A 24,676-nucleotide genomic window follows, 5' to 3' on the forward strand; every position below is an offset into this window, starting at 1 on the left:
CCTGAGGTAGGAGTTTGAGATACAAGTTGTGTGATCTCAAGAAGAGATTAGATATAGCTCTTGGAGCTAAAGGGATCAAGGGATATGAGGGGAAGGGGAGATCAGGATATTGAATTTGATGATCGGCCATTATCATAATGAATGGTGGTGCAGGCTCGAAGGGCCGAATGGTCTACTCCTGCTCCTGGTTTCTATGTTTCTAATACTGAAATTCTACTGCCCCACGCACCATGGAATTGGAGTGGGCGAGGGGCGGACAATGGAAATGTCCATTGTCTTTGGGCGGGATTTTCTTGTCTCACTCGAGTGAGGCCACAAGTAAAATCCCGCCACAAGTCTCAACATCAAACCGGAGTTTAGTGGCGCAGTGGGTAGCGTCCCTACCTCTGGGCCCGAAGCTCCGGGTTCAAGTCCCACTCCAGGACTTGACGACCAAGGAAGATGTGTTCATAATGTGGCCAAATGGGTTGATTATCAGCTTGTAAACCCTTCCAACAATGTGCAGCACCATGGCACAGTGGTTAGCACTGCTGCCTCACAGCTCCAGGGACCCGGGTTCAATTCCCAACTTGGGTCACTGTCTGTGTGGAGTTTGCACGTTCTCCCCGTGTCTGCGTGGGTTTCCTCCGGGTGCCCCTGTTTCCTCCCATAGTCTGAAAGACGTGCTGGTTAGGTGCATTGGCCGTGCTGAATTCTCCCTCAGTGAAGCCGAACAGGCGCCGGAGTGTGGCGACTGGGGGATTTTCACAGTAACTTCATTGCAGTGTTAATGTAAACCTACTTGTGACACTAATAAATAAATAAACAAACTGATGACAGGCAGTAAGAGAGGGAAAGGTTCCTGGCCTTCCACACTATAATCGTAATGCTAAACTACTGCAGTACTTTACCAAGAATAATCATGGATCAACCAATGGAAGTCCAAAAAGTGCCACAGAGTATTGCGTGAAGCTCTGGTTACCACACTTCCAGAAGGACATGGAAGCTTTGGAGAGAGTGCAAAAGAAGGTTCACCAGGATGTTTCCTGGTCTCGAGGGTGTTGGCTATGAGGAGAGGTTGAATAAAATAGGATTGTTTTCACTGGAAAGACAGAGACTGAGGGGAGACCTGATAGAGGTCTACAAAATTATGAGGGGCACAGACAGGGTGGATAGTCAGAGGCTTTTTCCAATTACGAGGGGGCACAGGTTCAAGGTGAGAGGGGGAAAGTTTAAAGGAGATGTACGGGGAAGTTTTTCACGCAGAGAGTGGTGGGTGCCTGGAATGCGCTACCAGAGGAGGTGGTGGAAGCAGGCACATTAGCAACATTGAAGAGCCACCTGGATGGGTACATGAATAGGGAGGGAATAGAGGGATACGGACCGAGTAAAGGCAGAAGGGTTTTTATTTTGAGTTTAGTTAGGGCATCATGATCGGCACGGGCTTGGAGGGCCGAAGGGCCTGTTCCTGTGCTGTATTTTTCTTTGCTCTTTGTCTTTGTTCTAGAGCATGGTACCTGGAGAAGGAGGAGGATGGATAACCGGTGTAAGGAGGAAGAAGACAGGCGGTGCACATTAGAAAGATCTAGAAAAGCAATATTGGTTAAAAAGGAGACATAAGACAGGCTGCAAGGTGGAGGGAGATTGGACCCCAAAGCTGAGAGAATAACCACACATCCAGGAGAGTACACGAGAAGAGCCTCTCAAATGTCCATACACAAATCAGTGTCTGTAGGACTGGGAGGAATCTTTGTCAGATGACAACTCTGTCATTTGCAAGGCCATGAAGGAAAAAGTAGCCATCATTCCAAAATGCTAAATCATTCAGAGTCACTGACAGCAGAATTATACTAAAGAGAAAACTATTGGCATTTGGGACGGCACCTACATTGCTTAAATAGAGGAATATTGGCTAAGATCACAGCTGTGAATGTTGAGGGGTCATGTCTACTCACCAATGACCTTTATATTAAAGGAGCAGTTTGCCTTGTTCCCACTCTTATCCGCTGCTGTATACATGATGGTGATTTTTCCAATTGGGAAGAGGTGAGGGGGGACTACTGCAGGAATGACTTGTAGAGACACCTGATGGTGAAGAGGAAAGATTACTGTGAGCGGCAATGTCAATAAATTCAGCCCTAGGTCACCACAAGAACCCACTGGCCGTGGAATCTCAGAAGCTTCGAATCCCCATAGACTCTCCAAAGAGCATCCCACCCAGGCCCACCCCTCTGCCCCATCCCTGCAATCCCGCACATCCATCATAACTAATCCACCTAACCTACACAGTAAAGGGGGGCACGGTGGCACAGTGGTTAGCACTGCGATCTCACAGTGCCCAGGCTCAATTCCCGGCTTCGGTCACTGTCTGTGCGGAGTTTGCGCGTTCTCCCCGTGTCTGTGTGGGTTTCCTCCGGGTGCTCTGGTTTCCTCCCACACTCCAAAGATGTGTGGGTTTGGTGGATTAGCCATTATAAATTGCCCCTTAGTGTCAGGGGGACTAGCTAGGGTAAATGCATAGGGTTATGGGGATAGGGCCTGGGTGGGATTGTGGTCGGTGCAGACTCGATGGGCCAAATGGCCTCCTTCTGCACTGTAGGATTCTATGATTCTATGATTAGCAAGGCCACTCCATCTAACCTGCACATCTTTGGACTGTGGGAGGAAACCGGAGCACCCGGAGGAAACCCATGCAGACACAGGGAGAACGTGCAAACTCCACACAGACAGTGACCCGAGGTCTGAATTGAACCTGGGTCCCTGGCGCTGTGAGGCAGCAGTGCTAACCTGTGTGCCCTACTTGTATTACAAAAAACAGACGGAGCCTTATGTTTAACATTGCATTTGAAAGTTAGCACCTCTGATAGTGCAGCACTCCCTCAGTATGTCAGCCTAGGCTTTGTGCTCAAGTCACCTGTAGCGAGACTTTAAACCTACAATAATTTGACTTAATAGATAAGAGTGCCCTCCACTGAGCCACAAATGGTGGTGATGGTGGCACACTGGTAATGTCACTGGACTAGTAAGACATTCGCGACATGGGTTCAAATCCCACTACGGCAGCTGGTAGAATTTGGATTCAATCTGGAATTGTAAACTAGTCTCAGTAATGGTGACCATGAAACTATCATCAATTGTTGTACAAACCCATCTGGTTCACTAATGTCCTTTAGGGAAGGAAATCTGCCATCCTTACCCGGCCTGGCCTGCAGGTGACTTCAGATCCACAGCAAAGTAGTTGACTCTTAACAACTCTCAGTTCAAGGGCGATTAGAGATGGGCAACAAATGCCAGTGACGCCCATTCCCAGAAAATAATTTCTAAAAAGGCACCAAACATTTTGGCCGGGATTTTCCGATGTCGGACGTCCCACCACTGCTGCCGGCAAGAACAGAGAATTTGGCGCTCAGCCAAATCTTCATTCATGGAAGATAGGAGGAGGAGGAGGCCATTCGGCCCTTCGAGCCTGCTCCGCCATTCATCACGATCATGGCTGATCGCCCAACTCAATAGCCTCATCCTGCTTTCTCCCCATAGCCTTTGATCCCATTCGCCCCAAGTGCAATAGCAGCGGGACTGGAGAATCCCAGCCGCGGGCGAGGTCAGAGAATCCCGGTCTTTATCTGGATCAACCCCTGAACCCAGCACTCACTTCATCAGCAGAGTTATCGCTGGTGTCTGGTGTCTGCCACGTGACATTAGCTGTTTTCTGATGTTCTGCAGTCGCTACCTCGAGTTCCTCTGGGCAGTGGATTTTTGGAGCCTCAATATCTAATCGATAAAAAAATCCCCATCTCGTCAATTCAATTAAAACAACACGGTGCAAAACAAGTCCCTTTACATTGTAATGTTGTTCACCTAATAGAAGACCAAATAGTATTCATGTGGCATTTATATAGCACCTTTAATGTAATAAAAATGTCCACACCGGACACAAGCCATAGGATCATAGAATCCCTACAGTGCAGAAGGAGGCCATTTGGCCCATCAAGTCTGCACCAACCACAATCCCACCCAGGCCCAATCCCCACAACTCCTTGCATTTACCCTAGCTAGCCCCCTGCACAGTGGCACAGTGGTTAGCACTGCTGCCTCACAACGCCAGGGACCCAGGTTCAATTCCTGGCTTGGGTCACTGTCTGTGCGGAGTTTGCACTTTCTCCCCGTGTCTGCGTGGGTTTCTTCCAGGTGCTCCAGTTTCCTCCCACAGTCTGAAAGACGTGCTGGTTAGGGTGCATTGACCCGAACAGGCGCCGGAGTGTGGTGACTAGGGGAATTTCACAGTAACTTCATTGCAGTGTTAATGTAAGTGTTACTTGTGACTAGAAATATACTTTACTTTAAGAGGCAACTTAGCATGGCCAATCCACCTAACCCACACATCTTTGGACTGTGGAAGGAAACTGGAGGAAACCCACACAGACACGGGGAGAACGTGCAAACTCCACACAGACAGTGACCCGAGCTGAGAATCGAACCTGGGTCTCTGGCGCTGTGAGGCAGCAGTGCTAACCACTGTGCCATCGTGCCGCCCCAGAGTATTCAATATTTAAAGCTCCCGAATGCTCAGTCTCATTGAAGGACAGGGTGTGAACAAGTCCAGCCTGCGGATATAAAGGGCCACATTGTAACAGAAACCAATACACTGACCAGAACTTCCTCCCAGATAGATCCCTTTACCTCATTGTGGCAAAGTTCCATCTCAAAGAGAAATGGATAGCAGTGAGTCACAAAGTCTGACAAATCCAAGCAATCTGGCTGATATCAAGCAACTAACCAAAGAAAGAAAGGTTTGCAGTTGTATAGCACCTTTCATGATCTCAGGACATCCCAAAGACTTTACAGCCAATGAAATATTTTTAAAATATATGTGGAATTTAAATGCCCCTAAGGTTTTGAGATGGGGCAAGGTGGGGAAAGGGGGGGGGTTGTATAGTTGGATGGGAAGTTGGAAGGTCACCTTATCAACTCCCCCACCCATTAAGCCAGGAGTGAGGAAGACATTGCCACCCGGAGGCCATTTGAGTGGCCAATTCAGGGCCATTTAATGACATGATCCCGCCGCCATTGTTATTCCTCCAGCGGCCGGGAGTGGAAACCATGCTCCATGTTGGGGGTGTGCCCTGGCAGCCTCCCTGTGGGAGGACCCTACTGATTGGGCACCCAGCAGTAAGGGCTAACACTCCCCCACCCCATCACACCCCACTGATAGATACCCTCTTCCCCTCACACTGAAGGTGTTGCTGGGAGGATGGGGCTACCTGACTGACTCCACTGAACTTACCCCATTCATCGATCTGCTGCAGGCCTCCACTGGTGCCCCTGCTCTAGGGCCTGTTGCACTTCCAGCAATGGCCACTATTCCCGTGGCAGTACAAAGAACAAAGAACAGTACAGCACGGAACAGGCCCTTCGGCCCTCCAAGCCTGTGCCGATCACATTTACCTATCTAACCAACTGCTTATATCCCTCTATTCCCCGTTTGTTCATATGCCTATCAAGATAAGTCTTCAATGTTACTAACGTGACTGCCTCAACCACCTCACTTGGCAGTGCATTCCAGGCCCCACCACCCTCTGTGTAAATTTCCCCCACACATCTCCACTGAACCTTCCCCCCTTATCATAGAATCATCATCATAGAAACCCTACAGCACAGAAAGAGGCCATTCGGCCCATCGAGGCTGCACCGACCACAATCCCACCCAGGCCCTACCCCCATATCCCTACATATTTTACCCACTAATCCCTCCAACCTACACATCTCAGGACACTAAGGGCAATTTTAGCATGGCCACTCAACCTAACCCGCACATCTTTGGACTGTGGGAGGAAACCCACGCAGACACAAGAAGAATGTGCAAACTCCACACAGACAGTGACCCGAGCCGGGAAGCGAACCCAGGTCCCTGGAGCTGTGAAGCAGCAGTGCTAACCACTGTGCTACCATGCCACCCATCTTGAACTTGCTCCCTTGTAATTGTCATTTCTGCCCTGGGAAAAAGCTTCCAACTTATCTATACCCCCTCATAATTTTACAAACTTCTATCAGCCTCCGTCTTTCCAGGGGGAACAATCCCAGTTTATTTAATCTCTCCTCATAACTAATACACTCCATACCAGGCAACATCCTGGTATACCTTTTCTGCACTCTCTCCAAAGCTTCCCCGTTCTTCTGGTAGTGTCCTTCTGGGAACCCTCTGATTATTGAAGCCTCTTGGAGGAGGAACCTTTCCTTTAAGGTCACAGGAACCCCGGTGGCAGGCAATTAACCGCCTGACTGATATTCAATCCCACTGTAACGCCTGCAAATGGCGTTAAATCTCAGAGTACTGAGGTGTCTCCTCCAGAACTGCTCCACACAGGCATCAGGGAACACGGATCTTCATTCAGTCTACTCACTCCACACTCTAAACGTTGACTGCCCACTCCCAACCGCTCACCCCCGCACCCCAGATCACATGGCCCATTCCCTAAAAGGGGCTCTGCCCCAACATACAGAACATTCTGGTGGCAGGTTTATCACTGACATGACCAATAAAATAAGAAGTCTCACAACACCAGGTTAAAGTCCAACAGGTTTATTTGGTAGCACAAGCCACTAGCTTTCAGAGCGCTGCCTCTTCATCAGGTGAGTGGGAGTTCTGTTCACAAACAGGGCATATACAGATACAAACTCAATTTACAAGATAATGGTTGGAATGCGAGTCTTTACAGATAATCAAGTCTTAAAGGTACAGACAATGTGAGTGGAGAGAGGGTTAAGCACAGGTTAAAGAGATGTGTATTGTCTCCAGCCAGGACAGTTAGTGAGATTTTGCAAGCCCAGGTAAGTCGTGGGGGTTACAGATAGTGTGACATGAACCCAAGATCCCGGTTGAGGCCATCCTCATGTGTGCGGAACTTCGCTATCAGTTTCTGCTCAGCGATTCTGCGTTGTCGTGTGTCGTGAAGGTCGCCTTGGAGAATGCTTACCCGAAGATCAGAGGCTGAATGCCCGTGACTGCTGAAGTGTTCCCCGACAGGAAGGTAACACTCCTGTCTGGTGATTGTCGAGCGGTGTCCATTCATCCGTTGTCGTAGCAAAAACTGATCGCTGAGCAGAAACTGACAGCCATGTTCCGCACACATGAGGACAGTCTCAACCGGGATCTTGGGTTCATGTCACATTATCTGCAACCCCCACGACTTGCCTGGGCTTGCAAAATCTCACTAACTGTCCTGGCTGGAGACAATACACATCTCTTTAACCCGTGCTTAATGCTCCCTCCATTCACATTGTCTGTACCTTTAAGACTTGATTACCTGTAAAGACTCGCATTCCAACCATTATTTTGTAAATTGAGTTTGTATCTGTATATGCCCTGTTTGTGAACACAGCCCCCACTCACCTGATGAAGGGGCAACGCTCCGAAAGCTAGTGGCTTGTGCTCCCAAATAAACCTGTTGGACTTTAACCTGGTGTTGTGAGACTTCTTACTGTGTTCACCCCAGTCCAACGCCGGCATCTCCATTTCATGACCAATAAAGGCAGCCCAAGCTCAATGTTCTAAGGTAGGAAATACCGCAGCAACATAAGATCCCACAGACAACAAGCTGATAAACAGCCGACTTTGGACACAAGTGTGGATGTTGCAGCAGGTTCCAAACTCGAGTCTTATTCGAGTGCACAGGTAACATTTACCTTGGCAAAAAGCTTTTTGCGGCATCTGACTCCACTTGCCGCTGCTCAGACAGTGGACTTCTTCCATGACGCCTGACAGGCTGTAACCATGGCGACAGCTCAATTTGCACACGCTCCCTGGCTTAATTGCAGCTTTCCTGCAAAGAGTGGGGGAAACTATCACCCCACTCAGCTTCTGTAAGGCTGGACACCGGACTTCTGTAGAAACACAAAAGGAAAATGGATCTTAAAACGGGTGAAATAGATTCCAGTTAAATGAAAACATCTGTATGAAAACGAAGCAGGCTTCATAGAATCACAGACTGCCTACAGTGCAGAAAGAGGCCATTCGGCCCATCGAGCCCACACCGACCACAATCCCACCCAGGCCCTATCCCTGTAATCCACATATTTACCTCGCTAATCCCCTGACACTAAGGGGCAATTTAGCACGGCCAATCCACCTAACCCGCACATCTTTGGACTGTGGGAGGAAACTGGAGTACCCGGAGGAAACCCACGCAGACACGAGGAGAATGTGCAAACTCCACACAGACAGTCACCCAAGCCGGGAATCGAAGCCGGGTCCCTGGCGCTGTGAGGCAGCAGTGCTAACCACTGTGCCACCGTGCTGCCAGGGCCAGTGTTCTTTCCCCATTTTATTTGGATATTGGACTCGGGTGTTTGATGCAGAGTATTTGGTTCTGACATTGACTGTGTGTGTTTATCGATTGTCATATATTTTCCTATGTGTTGTTGAAGGAAGCAAGCATTCCCCACGAGACAGGCCCTGCAATATAACGCCGCGCAGAGTAACAGTGGCAGTTCCTTTGATGATGATCCCAGTATTGCCCCCACTTTCTCCCCATCCACAACATCGAACGGTTTCACAATATTAAAGACTGCGGTCAACTCAGAACGTTACTTTTCAGAAGAGAAGATCCCCAAGGTGTTCAATCTTTCCCGGGAGCTTTCACCTCCCAGTTCCGGGATCAGCCCAGTAAACTCTTTCTGCACCTTCTCCAGGGTGAGTATTTTGCGTTGCTCGTTGGGTGGGTGCCAGACCCGGACGTGTGGAAAGTCGTGCGGGAAGATGTCGAGTGTGTGTTCCGACATTATCACACCCTCCTCGTGCGCTCAGCGACAATCAAGAAGCCAACCAACAGAAGGATGTGGAGGCTTTGGAGAGGGTTCAGAAAAGATTTACCAGGATGTTGCCTGGTCTGGAGGGCATTAGCAATGAGGAGAGGTTGGAGAAACTTGGTTTGTTCTCACTAGAACGACGGAGGTTGAGGGGTGATCTGATAGAAGTCTACAAGATTATGAGAGGCATGGACAGAGTGGATAGTCAGAAGCTTTTTCCCAGGATAGGAGAGTCAATTACTAGGGGGCACAGGTTTAAGGCACGAGGGGCAAGGTTTAAAGGCGATGTACAAGGCAGGTTTGTTTACACAGAGGGTGGTGGGTGCCTGGAACTTGCTGCCGGGGGAGATAATGGAAGCAGATACGATAGTAACCTATATGGGGCATCTTGACAAATACATGAATAGGATGGGAATAGAGGGATACGGTCCCCGGAAGAGTAGGGGGTTTTAGTTCAGATGGGCAGCATGGTCGGTGCAGGCTTGGAGGGCCGAAGGGCCTGTTGCTGTGCTGTAATTTTCTTTGTTCTTTAATGAATTAACCCAACAATTGACTGGGATTCTAAGCTGCCCATTCGCGTTTACTGTTGGCTAATTAGCAAGGCAACCTTCATAATTTTGCACATAACCTCCATCCAGGCCAGGATGAATGATCAGGTCTCCAATATAAAAGAGTGAAGTGTTTGGGGACTGAGATCAGTGTGTGATTGTGCTGCCCTCTTGTGGCATAGTTGTTTTTTTTACAACTCTGCAGCTCTCTCAGACGACTCCGCTGCCCCTGTTCCCCTGAGGGAGTGCATCAGAAATGCCAGTCGCACCCTCCCTTTCCTCAGCGCTCGCCCTTCTCCTGCCCTCCCTGGCTGCGGGCAACCTTTCACAGAGCACGCTCCAGGCTGGATGGCCGTTAATCGGAGCTGCCTTCAAACCCTGCAGTCCCTGTGGTGTAGGTACACCCACAGTGCTGTTAGGGAGGGAGTTTCAGGATTTTGACTCAGTTACAGTGAAGGAAAGGTGATATATTTCCAAGACAGGATAATGAGTGACTTGGAGAGGAACCTCCAGGTGGCAGTGTTTCCAAAAGTATCTGTTGCTCTTGTCCTTCTTGATGGTAGTGGTCGTGGGTTTGAAAGGTGGTGTTTAAGGAGCCTTGCTGAGTTGCGGCAGTGCATCTTGTAGATGGTACACGCCGTGTGTGTTGGTGGTGGAAGTTGAAGGTGGTGGATGGGGTGCCAATCAAGCGGGATGTTTCGTCCTGGATGTTGTTGAGCTTCTTGAGTGTTGGAGCTGCACCCATCCAGGCAAGTGGGGAGCATTCCATCACACTCCTGACTTGTGCTTTGTGGATGGTGGACAGGCTTTGGAGGGTCAGGTGGTGAGTTACTCGATGCAGAATTCCTAGCCTTTGACCTGCTCTTGTAACCAAGGTATTTATATAGCCAGTCCAGTTCAGTTTCTGGTCAATGGTAACCATTAACAGGGAAGGGCCAGACCAGATAAGGATGGCAGAATTCCTTCCCTAAAGGCATTGACCAGATGGGATTCTATAACAATCGATAATAGCTGTACACTTTCCTGGATGAGTGCAGCTCCAACAACACTCAAGAAGCTTTACACCATCCAGGACAAAGCTTTATATTCCAGATTTATTTATTGAATTTAAACTTCACCAGCTGCAGTGGTGGGATTTGAATCCGGGTCCCTAGAGCTTTAGACAGGCTCTGGATTACTAGCCCAGTAACAATACTGCTACCCCACCATCTCTACCTGGGATCAGAATGGTGCACAGTACTTTAAGTGCAGTTTAACCAAGATTGTATATAAATATAGTATAATTTTTCTACCTTTCAGCTCCATCCCTCTAGTAAAGAATCCCAGTGTGTTGGTTTGTGTATTTATTTGGCAATAATAATCTGCAACTGGGGGTCATTTCGGGTCACTGTCTGTGTGGAGTCTGCATGTTCTCCCCGTGTCTGCGTGGGTTTCCTCCGGGTGCTCCGGTTTCCTCCCACAGTCCAAAGATGTGTGGGTTAGGTGGCTTGGCCACGCTAAATTGCCCCTGAGTGTCCCAAAATGTGTATGATTAGCCATGGAAAATGTGTGGGGCTATGGGGATTGAGTGGGGGAGAGGGCCTGGGCAAGATACTCTGTCAGAGAGTCAGTGCAGACCCGGTGGGCTGAATGGCCTCTTCCGCACTGTAGGGATTCTATAAATTGTGTTCTCAGTGTTTGTATACCCCAAGATTTCTCTGCTCCTCTACCCCACTTTGTCACGGTATTTGGACTCCTTATTGGTCCTATTGAAATGTACTGCATTCCTCTTTATTACAAGTTCAGTTGCTAATGACACACTCACTTCTTATGTTCTTTAACGTCTTCCTGTACATAGTCAGGGTCCACCTCTATATCAGTGACACTCAGTTTGGTGTTGCGTACAAACTTTGGAATGGTTGTGATGGTAACGAAGGCGGCACAACCACAATCTTCCCGGGAGGGATGCGAGTGACACCAAAGGATCTCGGTTGAAGTCAAGTTTACTGATGCAATTACCAAGTGCACCAGCGGGTGGCAGTAGGTTCACAGTTATGACGACCAGGGTATGATCAGCAAGGTGCTATCGCCAGGACATTCTGGCTTCTCGCTCAGAGAGACCTCCTTATCAGAACGAAGGTTTATTGCAAGGGGACTAAAATGAGGAACACACCGGTGTGTCTTAAACTGAGGCTGGGGGAAATAACTGTGCTCAGTTCACCATCACCATCTATTTCATTCCAACCTTCTTGTCTTCTGTTAACCTTCAAATTTGAAGCAGAGTTTAAATAAGTGTTCATACGATATAGGAGCAGAATTAGGCCATTCAGCCCATCGAGTCCGCTCTGTAATCCAATCATGGCTGATATGCTCCTCATCCCCATTTTCCTGCCTTAACCCTTCAACCCATTACCAATTAAAAATCTGTCTAACTCCTCCTTAAATTTACTCACTGTCCCAGCATCCACCGCTCTTTGGGGTAGCGAATTCCACAGATTCACAACCCTTTGGGAGAAGTAGTTTCTCCTCAACTCTGTTTTAAATTTGCTTCCCCTTATCCTAAGACTATGACCTCTCATCCTAGAATGCCCCACAAGCGGAAGCATCCGCTCCACATCTACTTTATCCATATTTTTTATCATCTTGTATACCTCAATTTGATCTTCCCTCATTCTTCTAAATTCCAGAGAGTATCGGCCTAAACTGTTCAATCTCTCTTCATACGACAAACCCCTCATCTCTGGAATCAATCTAGTGAACAATCTAGTGTGAGAGATTCTTCTACAGAACTAGCTATGGAGACAGACAAAAGCCTGCTTTAGTGTGCCACTGGGTGCGGGAAGAGTGTTGGAATTGGAATCAGGTCACCTCTATCTTTTCCCAAGAGAAACAAGCTTTAGTCTGCTTGTAGGTGCAATCCTCTGAAATAGGGAATACAAGATGCGACTGCTTGGGAATATTGACTAGAATTCTCCGACCGTTCACACTGGGAATTCCCATTGACGTCACTCCACGCTGGAAGGACTGGAGAATCCCACCGCTAGCAAACAACGCGCCACCTCCCGCCGGCAGGAAACAAGCGGCAGGAAGGCCGGAGAATCTCACCCAATGAGTTTAATTACAAGAATTTTCATCCATTATGTGTCCTGATAAAATGCTACATATTTGACAAAAAATGGTCATCAGAATCTTGTTATATCCATCACCTAAAAACCCACAGCAGAACGGTTCACTACTGTCCTTTAGGGAAGAAAACCTGCCACCTGGCCTACATGTGACTCCAGAGCCACAGCAATGTAGTTGACTCTCAATTGCCCTCCAAGGGCAACTAGGGATGGGCAATAAATGCTGTGATGTGGAGGTGCTGGTGTTGTTCTGGGGTAAGCACAGTAAGAAGTCTCACAACGCCAGGTTAAAGTCCAACAGGTTTATTTGGTAGCACAAGCTTTCGGAGCGCTGCTCCTTCATCAGGTGAGTGAGGAGCTGTGTTCACAAACAGGGCATATACAGACACAAACTCAATTTACAAGATAATGGTTGGAATGTGAGTCTCACATTGTCTGTACCTTTAAGACTTGATTACCTGTAAAGACTCACATTCCAACCATTATCTTGTAAATTGAGTTTGTGTCTTTATATGCCCTGTTTGTGAACAGAACTCCCACTTACCTGATGAAGGGGCAGCGCTCCGAAAGCTTGTGTTACCAAATAAACCTGTTGGACTTTAACCTGGTGCAATAAATGCTGGCCAGCCAGCGACACCTACGTCCCACGATTGAATGAATGACCCAGGACCCCGGGTACACATCATTCTCGAATCAAGGGGGAGCCAGTGACATCTGCCCAGATGGCTGATGAAGTCATTGCGCTCCCCCTGCCAGTTGGCAACCATGAACTATCCGGCAGACTTACCAACACATCTCGGCTCCTTCCTATCCCAGAGCATGTTCGCCAGGCAGGTGAGTTTTGACCTGCCCTCTAACACATAGCCTTTGTTGCAGGTCACACGGCAGACGGTTTTGTAGGAGGTGTCATCAGTTGAGCAGTTTAAAGAGCCGTGTTCCGGCTTCCGTAACCTGGGGCAGGAGCGAACTGCACGGAGAGAGGGAAAGTGTCAGGAAATAAATAGGGAGCTCTTGAAAACATCTGCATGGAGTACAATTAAACAGATTCTTATGCAGCCTGGTTTAATACCGTCTCTCACCCTCAGAGAATGACTTCAAAGGAACACCCTCTGACAATCTCCATTCATTGGGCGGGGGGGGGTGTGTTTGTGGTTGGGGGTGCGGGTTTATGATGGGTGGTCATTTTAACCAAACACACTGAGTAGAAGCTGACTCACACTTTGACCCAGCACTGGTCTCTGTTGATGTCAGTGTAAAACGGATGGAGTTAGATTCTCTGGTTGGGTTAAAACCCCCTTTAGACAGTCAACTGGCTAAATCCACTGTGCCCAGGCAAGTTGAAAGACCCCCCCTCCCCTCCCCACCCCGAAAAAGTGGTTGCCCTCTGTCACCAGGACAAGATGGGTTGGATCATTCACACTTTGTCATTGGTACGGGTGTTAGATACTGATTGGACCAGACTGATGTGAAAGCTTTTTCGAACTTTGGTAGTGTGGCTCCTTTAAGGGGACGTACCCTGAGGGTCACACGGTCGGGCAGGACCCAATGGAGCGTCGAGGCGGGGTGCTGAGCCAATCGAGTGCGAGGGTGTGTATCCCGGGTCAGGAAGGATCGACAGTTGGAGCCAGGGAGGAGGTGTGCACGGTCGCAGAGTTATTCTGTCCGACTGTATTTGTATATTTAGTTAATTGTTTCTTTGGCAATAAAGCTTTTTTGTTCTGAGGCCTCGTCGAGTCACCCTCGATTTATCACAACATTAATTCCATTGAATTACTCCACCCAGCGTCAGATTCACGCAGTGTCCTAGTTAATAATAAGTTGGTCATTTTAGGGCGGCACAGTAGCACAGTGGGTTAGCACTGCTGCCTCACAGCGATCGGGACCCGGCTTCGATTCCCGGTTTGGGTCACTGTCAGTGCGGAGTTTGCACATTCTCCCCGTCTCTGCGTGGGTTTCCTCCGGGTGCTCCGGTTTCCTCCCACAGTCCGGAAGACATGCTGGTTAGATGCATTGACCGTGCTAAATTCTCCCTCAGTGTAACCCGAACAGGAGTGTGGCGACTCGGGGATTTTCACACTAACTTCATTGCAGTGTTAATGTAAGCCTACTTGTGACTAATAAATAAACTTTAAAACTGTAAGTTGTTTACAGTGTCAGACTCACACAGAGTCCTAGTTAATAATAAGTTGTTTACAGTGATTCTAAATTTGACCATTGATTTTCAATGTTTGTAAATTCACTTCAGAGAATTTCTTTGCGATGAACTTGCCACGGGTGATTGGTGTGAAAGATAAAGGAAATCATCTTCTCTTTGTCAATGATTATTTTTGAGATAATGGCCCAGAGATTTGACTGAGTGGGCCAGGGTGGGTAAGGATTTTTTTATTCTGTCACAGGATGTGGGTGTCGCTGGCTAGGCCAGCATTTATTGCCCATCCCTAACTGCACTTGAGAACTGTAAGAAGTCTCACAACACCAGGTTAAAGTCCAACAGGTTTATTTGGAATCACGAGCTTTTGGAGCGCTGCTCCTTCATCAGGTGAGTGGCTGAAGGAGCAATGCTCCGAAAGCTCGTGATACCAAATAAACCTGTTGGACTTTAACCTGGCGTTGTGAAACTTCTTACAGTGCCCACACCAGTCCAACGCTGGTATCTCCACGCATGAGAAGGTAATGGGTGAGCTGCCTTCTTGAAATGCTGCAGTCCACATGGTGTACACCCACAGTGCTGTTAGGGAGGGAGTCCCGGGAGTTTGACCCAGCGACAGTGAAGGAACGGCGATATATTTCCAAGTCAGGATGGTGAGTGACTTGGAGGGGAACTTGCTGGTGGTGGTGTTCCCATGTGTCTGCTGCCCTTGTCCTTCTAGGATGTAGAAGTCGCGGGTTTGGAAGGCGCTGTCAAAAAAGGCTTGATGAGGTGCACCTCGAAGATGAGGACTGAGCAACAAAGTGGGATAATGCCCAGATTTAGTGGTGTTGGTTGAAGATACCAGTTGGGAACCATCCCCCCCAGCCCCCTGCCCTTTCCTCCGCCCCCGCCGATCTTCTTCGGAATAACAGCTCAGAATCTTTTACACCCATCCAAAATGATCGACAGGCCCTGGCATGAGGGTGAGTGACCAGGAGACACAGGTTGAAAAAACAAGTCAGGCAAGAGACAAAAGAATGTCTTCACATATCTGAGGGGGCTGCCTTGTGACTCCAGAGCCACAGCAATGTGGTTGACTCTCAATTGCCCTCAGGCAACTAGGGATGGGCAATAAATGCTGGCCCAGCCAGTGACGCCCACGTCCCATGAATTAATTTTTTAAAAGGCAGGCAGTTTGAAAGGACAGTGGAAGCAAAGTCAATAGTAACTTTCCAAAGGAAATTGGATAGATATTTGAAAATGGAAATGTGTAAGGTGATCCAAAGTCCAAAGACGTGCAGGTTAGGTTGATTGGCCATGCTAAAAATTGCCCTTAGTGTCCTGGGATGTGTAGGTTAGAGGGATTAGTGGGTAAATATGTAGGGATATGGGGGTAGGGCCTGGGTGAGATTGTAGTCAGTGCAGACGCGATGGGCCGAATGGCCTCTTTCTGTACTGTAGGGTTTCTATGATTCTATGATCTGTAAAGAGAGGTGGATGGGATTAAATGGGATAGCTCTTCAGACAAATCAGCTTTAATTCAAGATTCCTGAATTATCCATACAATCAGTGATGAAGGAAGCAGCATGTTTGTTACTAACTTAGCTTGGACTTTCCCCTGGAAATGAGAGTTACTTTAACCATCCACCATTGTCCAGGCCCCTGGTTCACATCCACTCTTGGCAGAGCACCGAAACAGCTTTATTTTGAGTTCACAGTTATGGTGCTTCGGACTATCTTGGGGAATATCTTGAGGAACGGGTGGCACGGTGGCACAGTAGTTAGCACCGCTGCCTCACAGCGCCAGGGACCTGGGTTCAATTCCCGGCTCGGGTCACTGTCTGTGTGGAGTTTGCACGTTCTCCCCGTTCTGCGTGGGTTTCTCTCCGGGTGCTCCGGTTTCCTCCCACAGTCCAAAGGTGCACGAGTTAAGTGCATTGGCCGTGCTAGATTGCCTCTCAGTGTTCCAGGATGTGTAGGTTAAAAAGAATAGCTAGGGTAAATATGTGGTGTTGCAGGGATAGGGCCTAGGTGGGATTGTTGTTAGTGCAGACTCAATGGGCCGATTGGTCTCATTCTGCACTGTAGGGATTCTGTGTGTTTGCATTATTGGAACACACTGAGAAAGTGAAGCGTAAAAAGTGAACTGCTCCCCCGATTTTCTTCAACCTGTTTTATAGTTTCTTCTGAAATCATTGCTCGATCATCTCACCATCACCTGTCAAAATCTGCAACTGATTTCCGACCAATCATCAGAGTGTCAAAGGGGAATAAACATGGGGCTAATTGGAGGATTTTCCAGAGAGGCAGCACAGACACAAAGCGCTGAAACCTACCCACGGTCCTGCAAGCTTTGTGATTTGCGATTACATGCACGATGAAGCCTGAAGTCTCAGGTGCCACACAAGGTAGCCCCCTCAGATGCCTTGTCACACTGTAGCCATTCTGGTGCTCAATGTCTGATCACTGGGATATGGGCCAAACACGGGCAATTGGGACAAGCTTAGTGGTTTAAAAAGAAAAGGGCGGCATGGACAAGTTGGGCCGAAGGGCCCGTTTCCATGCTGTAAACCTCTATGACTTTATGAATTGTTAAGGCTTGTAAATGTTAATGGCTTTGTTATAGTTCAGAGAAAGATGTGATGGATATTTTGTCGTTCAGTCCATATCAATGGGGGATAGTTGGGATGCTGGGTTGAGTGGAAGGACAGTTATGAGAGTGTCAATAACCATTGTCAAGAAAGAGAAGCTGGTTTCAGCTTTACTAATCACGGGGGTCCTGTTGGACACATGGCGGCTCTCATTGTGTAACAGAAGGAGCTGAGAACTTTAAATATGTGATAGACTACAGGAAGTATAAATTATATTTTAGCATTAGAATACTTTGAGGTTAACACTTACCCCTGCACTCGGGGTCGAGGCCTGACCAGACGCTGTTTGACTGACACAGTCGAATGCTGCTCCCCACCAAGTCAAAACCGACTTTGCACCGGATTCCACACGCAGAATTGTAATAGTTATTACAAGAGTTCTGGATGAAGTATCCGTTCACGGGTGGCTGCAACTTGGAACACTGGATGACTGCTCGTACACACGGAGAGAGAGTAACAAAACACATCACCCCGAACACTGTCCATTAGACACTCATTAACACAAACTTCAGACCCTGTCGGCGGAATGTAATATGTATTCTTTTGCTTACTCAGTTTGGGCGCATTTATTGAAATTGAAGGGAAACTAATTTCTCATTCTCATCACCACTTTAACAAGCGCTGAAATTTACAGATGTGTCTGTCCCGTACTGAGTACGGACATTGGCTACAATCCAATGATTGAATCACCCTTGTTGGTGGCATTTTTGTTTAACCTCAAACTGTTGAGGTTGCCATCTCTCCTTCTGTGCAGTCCTGGAGATTTTGTTGCATTCCTCCATCTGCCCCAGTCCCAAACTCCCGCCATTTGTCCTTTCTCAACAACATCCTCCCCCACCCCTTCCTCCACTGGACACTACCTTCTCATATCTCCTTGGAAAGGTAACAGACCCTCGGTTTCCCATGAGATTAACTTGGACAATGAGGCCGCATTCTCTCCACCAACCCCCGCCCCCGCATCTGCAGTATTTTATCACTAATGAATTAATGAATTAGAAACAGACATAGAAATTAGAAGCAGGAAGAGGCCATTCGGCCCTTCAAGCCTGCTCCACCATTCATCACAATCATGGCTGATCATCAAATTTAATTCCCCGATCCCGCCTCCCCCCCTCCCCCATCCCTTGATCCCCTTAGCCCCAACAGCTATATCTAAGAAAATATTCCAAGATCATGAAATAGAGACACAATCTAGTTTAAATCTGTTTGAATTTTTCTTCTAGGTCTTGTTCTCAGTGTGGAGTGTAATTTTCCAATTCTGGGGAACATTAGGATGGTGTGTTTGTGGTTTTCCTGAACATGTTCCTCGAGTGACCCTCCTCAATTGTGTTCAATTGTTCTGTGTTTGATTATGTGAGTCTGTTTACTATTGATGCTCACTGTGCTTGGTTGGTGAAGCCTGGGAGTGGACTCAGGGAATATAAACAAACTTTAGAAGAACTTGTGGTTTGAACTGAAACACAGAGTTAACCTTGTAGATCACGGTGAATGACACCTGTTACAGGCATAGAAACCAGTGTCATCTCTGCGTAGCTCCGAGACATAAAATATATGACAGACTCACCTTGACATACCTGTCCTTTAGCTTTGTATCCTTCCTTGCAGACGCAGTCCTTGATGGAGTTGCTCCCTGGTAGGGACGTGTAATTCTCATTAGGGCAGTGAAGGCAAGTGTTGATTCCACCAGGCTTTGCTTCCGGCTTGTATGTCCCAGATGGACAAGCTAGGGTAAAGGAATGCAAAACAGAAAAAGTTAGCACTAATTACAACCTGTGTAGGTAGGGAAATCTGCAGGTTTAGCAAACAACTAGGAAGGCAAATTGAATATTAACTTTTATTGCCAGAGTGTTGGAGTGTAACAGTAAGGGTATTTTGTTGCAATTATGTAGGACTAAGGCGAGATCACATAGAACCATAGAAAACCATAGAACCATAGAAAATTACAGCTCAGAAACGGGCCTTTTGGCCCTTCTTGTCTGTGCCGAACCATTTTTTGCCTAGTCCCACTGACCTGCACTTGGACCATATCCCTCCACACCCCTCTCATCCATGAACGCGTCCAAGTTTTTCTTAAATGTTAAAAGTGACCCCGCATGTGGATTATTGTGCACAGATTTTGCCTCCCTACTTAAGGGAGAACATACTTGCCTTCGAGGGGTGCAAGAGGGTTTCTTCGTGAGAGAGTAAGTTGGTTAGAATTGTATTCACTGGAGTTTAGAAGAGTGAGAGGGGATCTCATAGAAACTTATAAAATTCTAACAGGGTTAGACAGGGCAGATTCAGAAAGAATGTTCCCGATGGTGGGGGAGTCCAGAACTAGGGGTCATAGTTTGAGGATAAGGGATAAACCTTTTAGGACTGAGGTGAGGAGAAATTTCTTCACCCAGAGAGTGGTGAATGAGTGGAATTCACTACCACAGGAAGTAGTTGAAGCCAGAAGAAATTAGATATAGCTCTTGGGGATAAAGGGATCAAGGGATATGGGGGGAAGGGTATTGGATTCGATGATCAGTCATGATCAAAATGAATGGCGAAGCAGGCTCGAAGGGCCGAATGGCCTCCTCCTGCTTCTGGTTTCTATGAAACATATGTGAGGATTGTCCGATGAGGATTGAGTGGAATGGGCCAATATACCCCTGAGTTTAGAAGATTGAGAGGTGATGGATATAATTCTTAGAGATCTTGACAGAGTAGAGAGGTTGTTTCCTCTGACTGGAGTTTGTAGAACTAGAATTCCTGCTCTCAGGATTAAGAATCTGCCAGGGAGAGTGGTGTGAATGTGGAACTCGCTACCACAGGGCATGTTTGAGGTGATTATTATCATTGCATTCAAAGGGATGAGGGTAAATCTCTTCACTCAGAGGGTGAAGAATCTGTCGAATTCTCTACCTGTGGATGCTCAGAAGGTAATATTCAAGATGGAGGTGAGTTGATTTTCAGATATTAGGGGAATTGAAGGATAACGGGAGAGAGCAGGGACGTGGAGTTGGGATTGAAGATCGGCCATGGTCTCACTGAATGGCAGAGTTGATCTGAGGGACTGCATTTCCTATTCTGACCCCTAGATCATAGAATTATAGCATTAGCCTAGGTCTCTGGATTACTCGGTGTGTGACAAAACCACAATATCACCATCTCCCCTGTAAATTATTGGTATCATTCTTATTTGGGTGGTACTTTGGACTAATAAATCAATTTGTACATAGACTCCCTACAGTACAGAAGGAGGCCATTTGGCCCATCGAGTCAGCACCGACAACAATCCCACCCAGGCCCTATTCCCATAACCCCACGTATTTATCCTGCTGATCCCCCTGACACTAAGGGGCAATCTACCATTGTCAATCAACCTAACCCACACATTTTTGGACCGTGGGAGGAAACCGGAGCACCGGAGGAAACCCACACAGACACGGGGAGAATGTGCAAACTCCACACAGACAGTGACCCAAGCCGGGAATCGAACCCGGGTCCCTGGCGCTGTGAGGCAGCAGTGCTGACCACTGTGTCACCGTGCCGCCCCAATAGATCATATTCTTATTCAAAATTCTGTTAATTGATGGAATCGAAATCAAAACTGCATTTCAATTTTTTTTAAAAACTTCAAGAATGATATCCAAAACGGAATTGACTGTTTGTCCCCTCAGTCACTTCACAGAGGTAACTGGATTGAAACTGAAGTTCAAAAAATTCCCCTCCAGACGTATTAATATTATCTTTCAGTGAAGTCTCTTTGCAATATTTCAGATTTGCTTTAAATTGCTCACAGATGTCTTCCATTTTTGCAATTTTGTTTGAGATCCTGGGGCCTGAGATACAATCCCTACAGGGCAGGAGGAGGACATTCGGCGCCAAGAGTTTGCACCGAATCTCCAAAAGAGAATCTCCCCCACTCTAGCCCTGTAATCCCACACATTCGCCCCGCGAATCCTCCCCTCACCTACACATCTTTGGACACTGAGGGACAATTTAGCATGGCCAATCCACCTAACCCGCACATCTTTGGACTGTGGGTGGAAACCGGAGCACCCGGTGGTACAAACTCCACACAGACAGTGACCCAAGTCGGGAATCGAACCCGGGTCCCTGGCGCTTTGAGGCAGCTGTGCTAACCCACTGTGCCACCGTGCCACCCCTAGATAGGTAGGTAGCCAATGGATTGTGCCTTTACATTGTTGCTGCTGCTTTTTGCAAAGCGCAAGTAAGAACAGGAAATAGAATGATACACATTACAGGGAAAGTATATCCAAAATGACAACAATGAATTCAATTATGTCCTTTTTAAAAAGTAAAGTAAGGTTTATTTATCAGTCACAAGTCAGATTACATTAACACTGCAATGAAGTTACTGTGAAAATCCCCTAGTCGTCACACTCCAGTACCTGTTCTACACTGAAGGAGAATTTAACACAGCCAATCCACCTGACCAGCACGTCTTTCAGACTGTGGGAGGAAACCGGTGCACCCGGAGGAAACCCACGCAGACACGGGGAGAACGTGCAGACTCCGCACAGACAGTGGCTGGAATTTTACGGTCACTTTGGAATTCTCCGTTGGCCTCGGGCGGGATTTTACGAGCCTCGCCTGAGCGAGGTCATTAAATCCCAGCCAGTGACCCAAGCTGGGAATCGAGCCTGGGTTCCCTGGCACTGTGAGGCAGCAGTGTTAACCACCATGTCGCCACACGTACATAGAACTTGTAGCACAGAAACAGGCCATTTGGTCCGACAAGTCCACCCCAGTGTTTATGCTCCAACGAGCCATCCTCATTTTCATCGCAAGTTTCGAGTCTGGATGACCCTTCGTCCTGACTTGAAACGTTGGCTCTATTCTCTCTCCACAGGTGCTGTCAGACCTGCTGAGACTTTCCAGCATTTTCAGTTTTTGTTGTGGCTGCTTTATAACAATGACCAGACTTCCAAAAGTGCTTCATCGACAGTGAACTGCATAAAACCTTGTGAAAGGTGCTATAGAAATGCAAATGTTTTGCCTTTTCTTCTACCCCAGTGGATTGTGGTCTGTATTGTAGTTTGTTTACTTTTATTCTGTTGTTCTGACTGCTAAATATTTCAACACTATTACACATAACTGGTACCAGCAAACGCATTGACCCGAACCACTGCGGCAAACCCCTACAGATGTTGCACTCACAATCCGCACTGAATATTCTCCTGTGCTCAATTCCAAATCACATTAACTTAATGGTTGCTTCAAACTGTTTGTTTTCAGGGACAGGAAACAAAAGGCTTTGCCCATTCTGGTTCAGAGTGATAACGATTGATGATTTGTTAAACAGCGGGTGTTCCGCTGTTAAAGTGAAGCCCCATTGCTGAAGAAAGTTGCTGCTTAATTGGTTCCAGACCCGATCCATCTGGCTGCTTAAAGTAAACTATAACCTAAATGGATCTGATGATCTGGTGAGATGTGTGAGTGTGTGAATGTGAGTGTGTGAGTGTGTGTGTGTGAATGTGAGTGTGTGAGTGTGAGTGTGTGAATGTGAGTGTGTGAGTGTGAGTGTGTGAATGTGAGTGTGTGAATGTGAGTGTGCGAGTGTGTGAGTGTGAATGTGAGTGTGTGAGTATGTGAGTGTGTGAATGTGCGAGTGTGTGTGAGTGTGTGAATGCGAGTGTGTGAATGTGTGAGTATGTGAGTGTGTGAATGTGAGTGTGCGAGTGTGAGTGTGTGTGTGTGAGAGTGTGAATGTGTAAGTGTGAATGTGTAAGTGTGAGTGTGTGATAGTGTGAATGTGTGAGTGTGAATGTGAGTGTGTGAATGCGAGTGTGAGTGTGTGTGAGTGTGAATGTGAGTGTGTGAATGTGAGTGTGAGTATGAGTACGTGTGTGTGTGTGTGTGAGTGTGTGAATGTGAGTGTGTGTGTGAATGTCTGTTTTTTTGAGAGTGTGTGTGAGAGTGGTGAGTGTGTGTGTGAGCGCATTTAGTTTTGTTTGCTGAATGAGTCCTAACCATGTTTTGAATCATTTATTTTCATAGATCAACAGGCTTTGTTTTTATTTCCTTTGAATCTGAACAGAACTGTATTCCTTTCGGGAAGCTTGGGAAAGTTTTGTCTGTTTATCCAGTTTATGCTCGGGGTTTGCAAGGTTAGGCCTTGCGGAGGAGTTGTGTAGCAGCGTAATCCCTGAGCTTCAATACCGTGTGGTACTGAGGTGTCCCTTATTCAAGTCAGGTCACCAGCTACTGAGCAGGACCACTCCAAATGGAGGAATAAAAAGCACTGGGATTGTCCACACAAGTCCACTGATGTCTACCTCACAATGAATAGTGGCTGTGCTTACTGGCACCATACATCCTGGCCAGTGGATAGATCATTGCCAATTTCAAATGTAATTATTTTTGCTATTAGTTCGAGCGATGCCCTTAACTTACACTGATTCATTGCATGTGGAGAAAAGCGGGGAAAAAGCTTATATTAAAGGAGCTACATGTCTTGCTATTTTCTTAGATTAAATGATCATGTATTCCCATTCATCCCAATGCGAAGATTTTCCATATTTTAATTTTTAAAATTTTTAAAGTTTATTTATTACTGTCACGAGTAGGCTTACATTAACACTGCAATGAAGTTACTGTGAAAATCCCCTCGTCGCCACACTCCGGCGTCTGTTCGGGTACACTGAGGGAGAATTTAGCATGGCCAATCTACCTAACCAGCATGTCTTTTGGACTGTGGGAGGAAACCGGAGCAACTGGAGGAAACCCACGCAGACACGGGGAGAATGTGTAGACTCAACACAGACAGTGACCCGAGGCTGGAATTGAACCCGGGTCCCTGGCGCTGTGAGGCAGCAGTGCTAACCGCTTGATTACAAGCTTAGAATTAGGAAGATGGTAGCATTGATACTGACAGTCCCACCATTCTAATGTGATTCCCAATGCAGAAACAAACAGTGCAGCGTGCGATTGGTAATAAGCTCAAAATGTCAGAAAGGAGACAATATAATTTCAGTAGCTGATGAAAGGGGAATGCTTGCCATTAGCGAGAGAGAGTCTTATCGAGCTAGTGAGTCACGCCAACATTTGTCTTCAATTAAAGTTTTGCCAGATACAAGCGCGACCTTCCCACACTGGTATGGGGAAGAATCAGCTTCATCACAAACCCATGGAGTGAAACAATGTTACGCTGATGACCCTGAAGCATCCACACTGGGTCACTCCCAAAAACATGAGAAAACAAAAACACAAAGGTCTCTCCAATCCTGTCAGCCTGGTACATTGTGTAAAACATTCCACACAATTAGGTTCAAGCCTGAACATTATGTTTTCCGGATCTGGAGCTGAGCTGGATCCCGGTGCCAGTAAAAGCAAGTAAGGAGGAGAAATCTACAGAACAATCCCGAAAATAATGCTGAAGCCTCCTTAGATCAGGAGGTCACAGACATACACACACACACACACACACACACACACACAACATGCATATATATACACATACATATA

The 24,676-nt window shown here is 47.2% G+C and overlaps 1 protein-coding gene across 1 annotated transcript in view; it reads right to left on the bottom strand.

Moving 5' to 3' along the window:
* svep1 (sushi, von Willebrand factor type A, EGF and pentraxin domain containing 1) overlaps positions 1-24,676 on the bottom strand; it is a 206,251-nt gene that overhangs the window by 143,064 nt on the left and 38,511 nt on the right. Inside the window, exons 4-9 of the mRNA XM_078215305.1 lie at positions 18,783-18,941; positions 17,469-17,648; positions 13,224-13,403; positions 7,663-7,860; positions 3,632-3,750; positions 1,935-2,064 (exon numbers count right to left, since the gene is read on the bottom strand). Of these exons, the coding sequence (XP_078071431.1) occupies positions 1,935-2,064; positions 3,632-3,750; positions 7,663-7,860; positions 13,224-13,403; positions 17,469-17,648; positions 18,783-18,941 (966 nt within the window). The remainder of the gene's footprint in view (positions 1-1,934; positions 2,065-3,631; positions 3,751-7,662; positions 7,861-13,223; positions 13,404-17,468; positions 17,649-18,782; positions 18,942-24,676) is intronic.

Source organism: Mustelus asterias, chromosome 6, assembly GCF_964213995.1.
Source record: "Mustelus asterias chromosome 6, sMusAst1.hap1.1, whole genome shotgun sequence".
Taxonomy (NCBI): domain Eukaryota; kingdom Metazoa; phylum Chordata; class Chondrichthyes; order Carcharhiniformes; family Triakidae; genus Mustelus; species Mustelus asterias.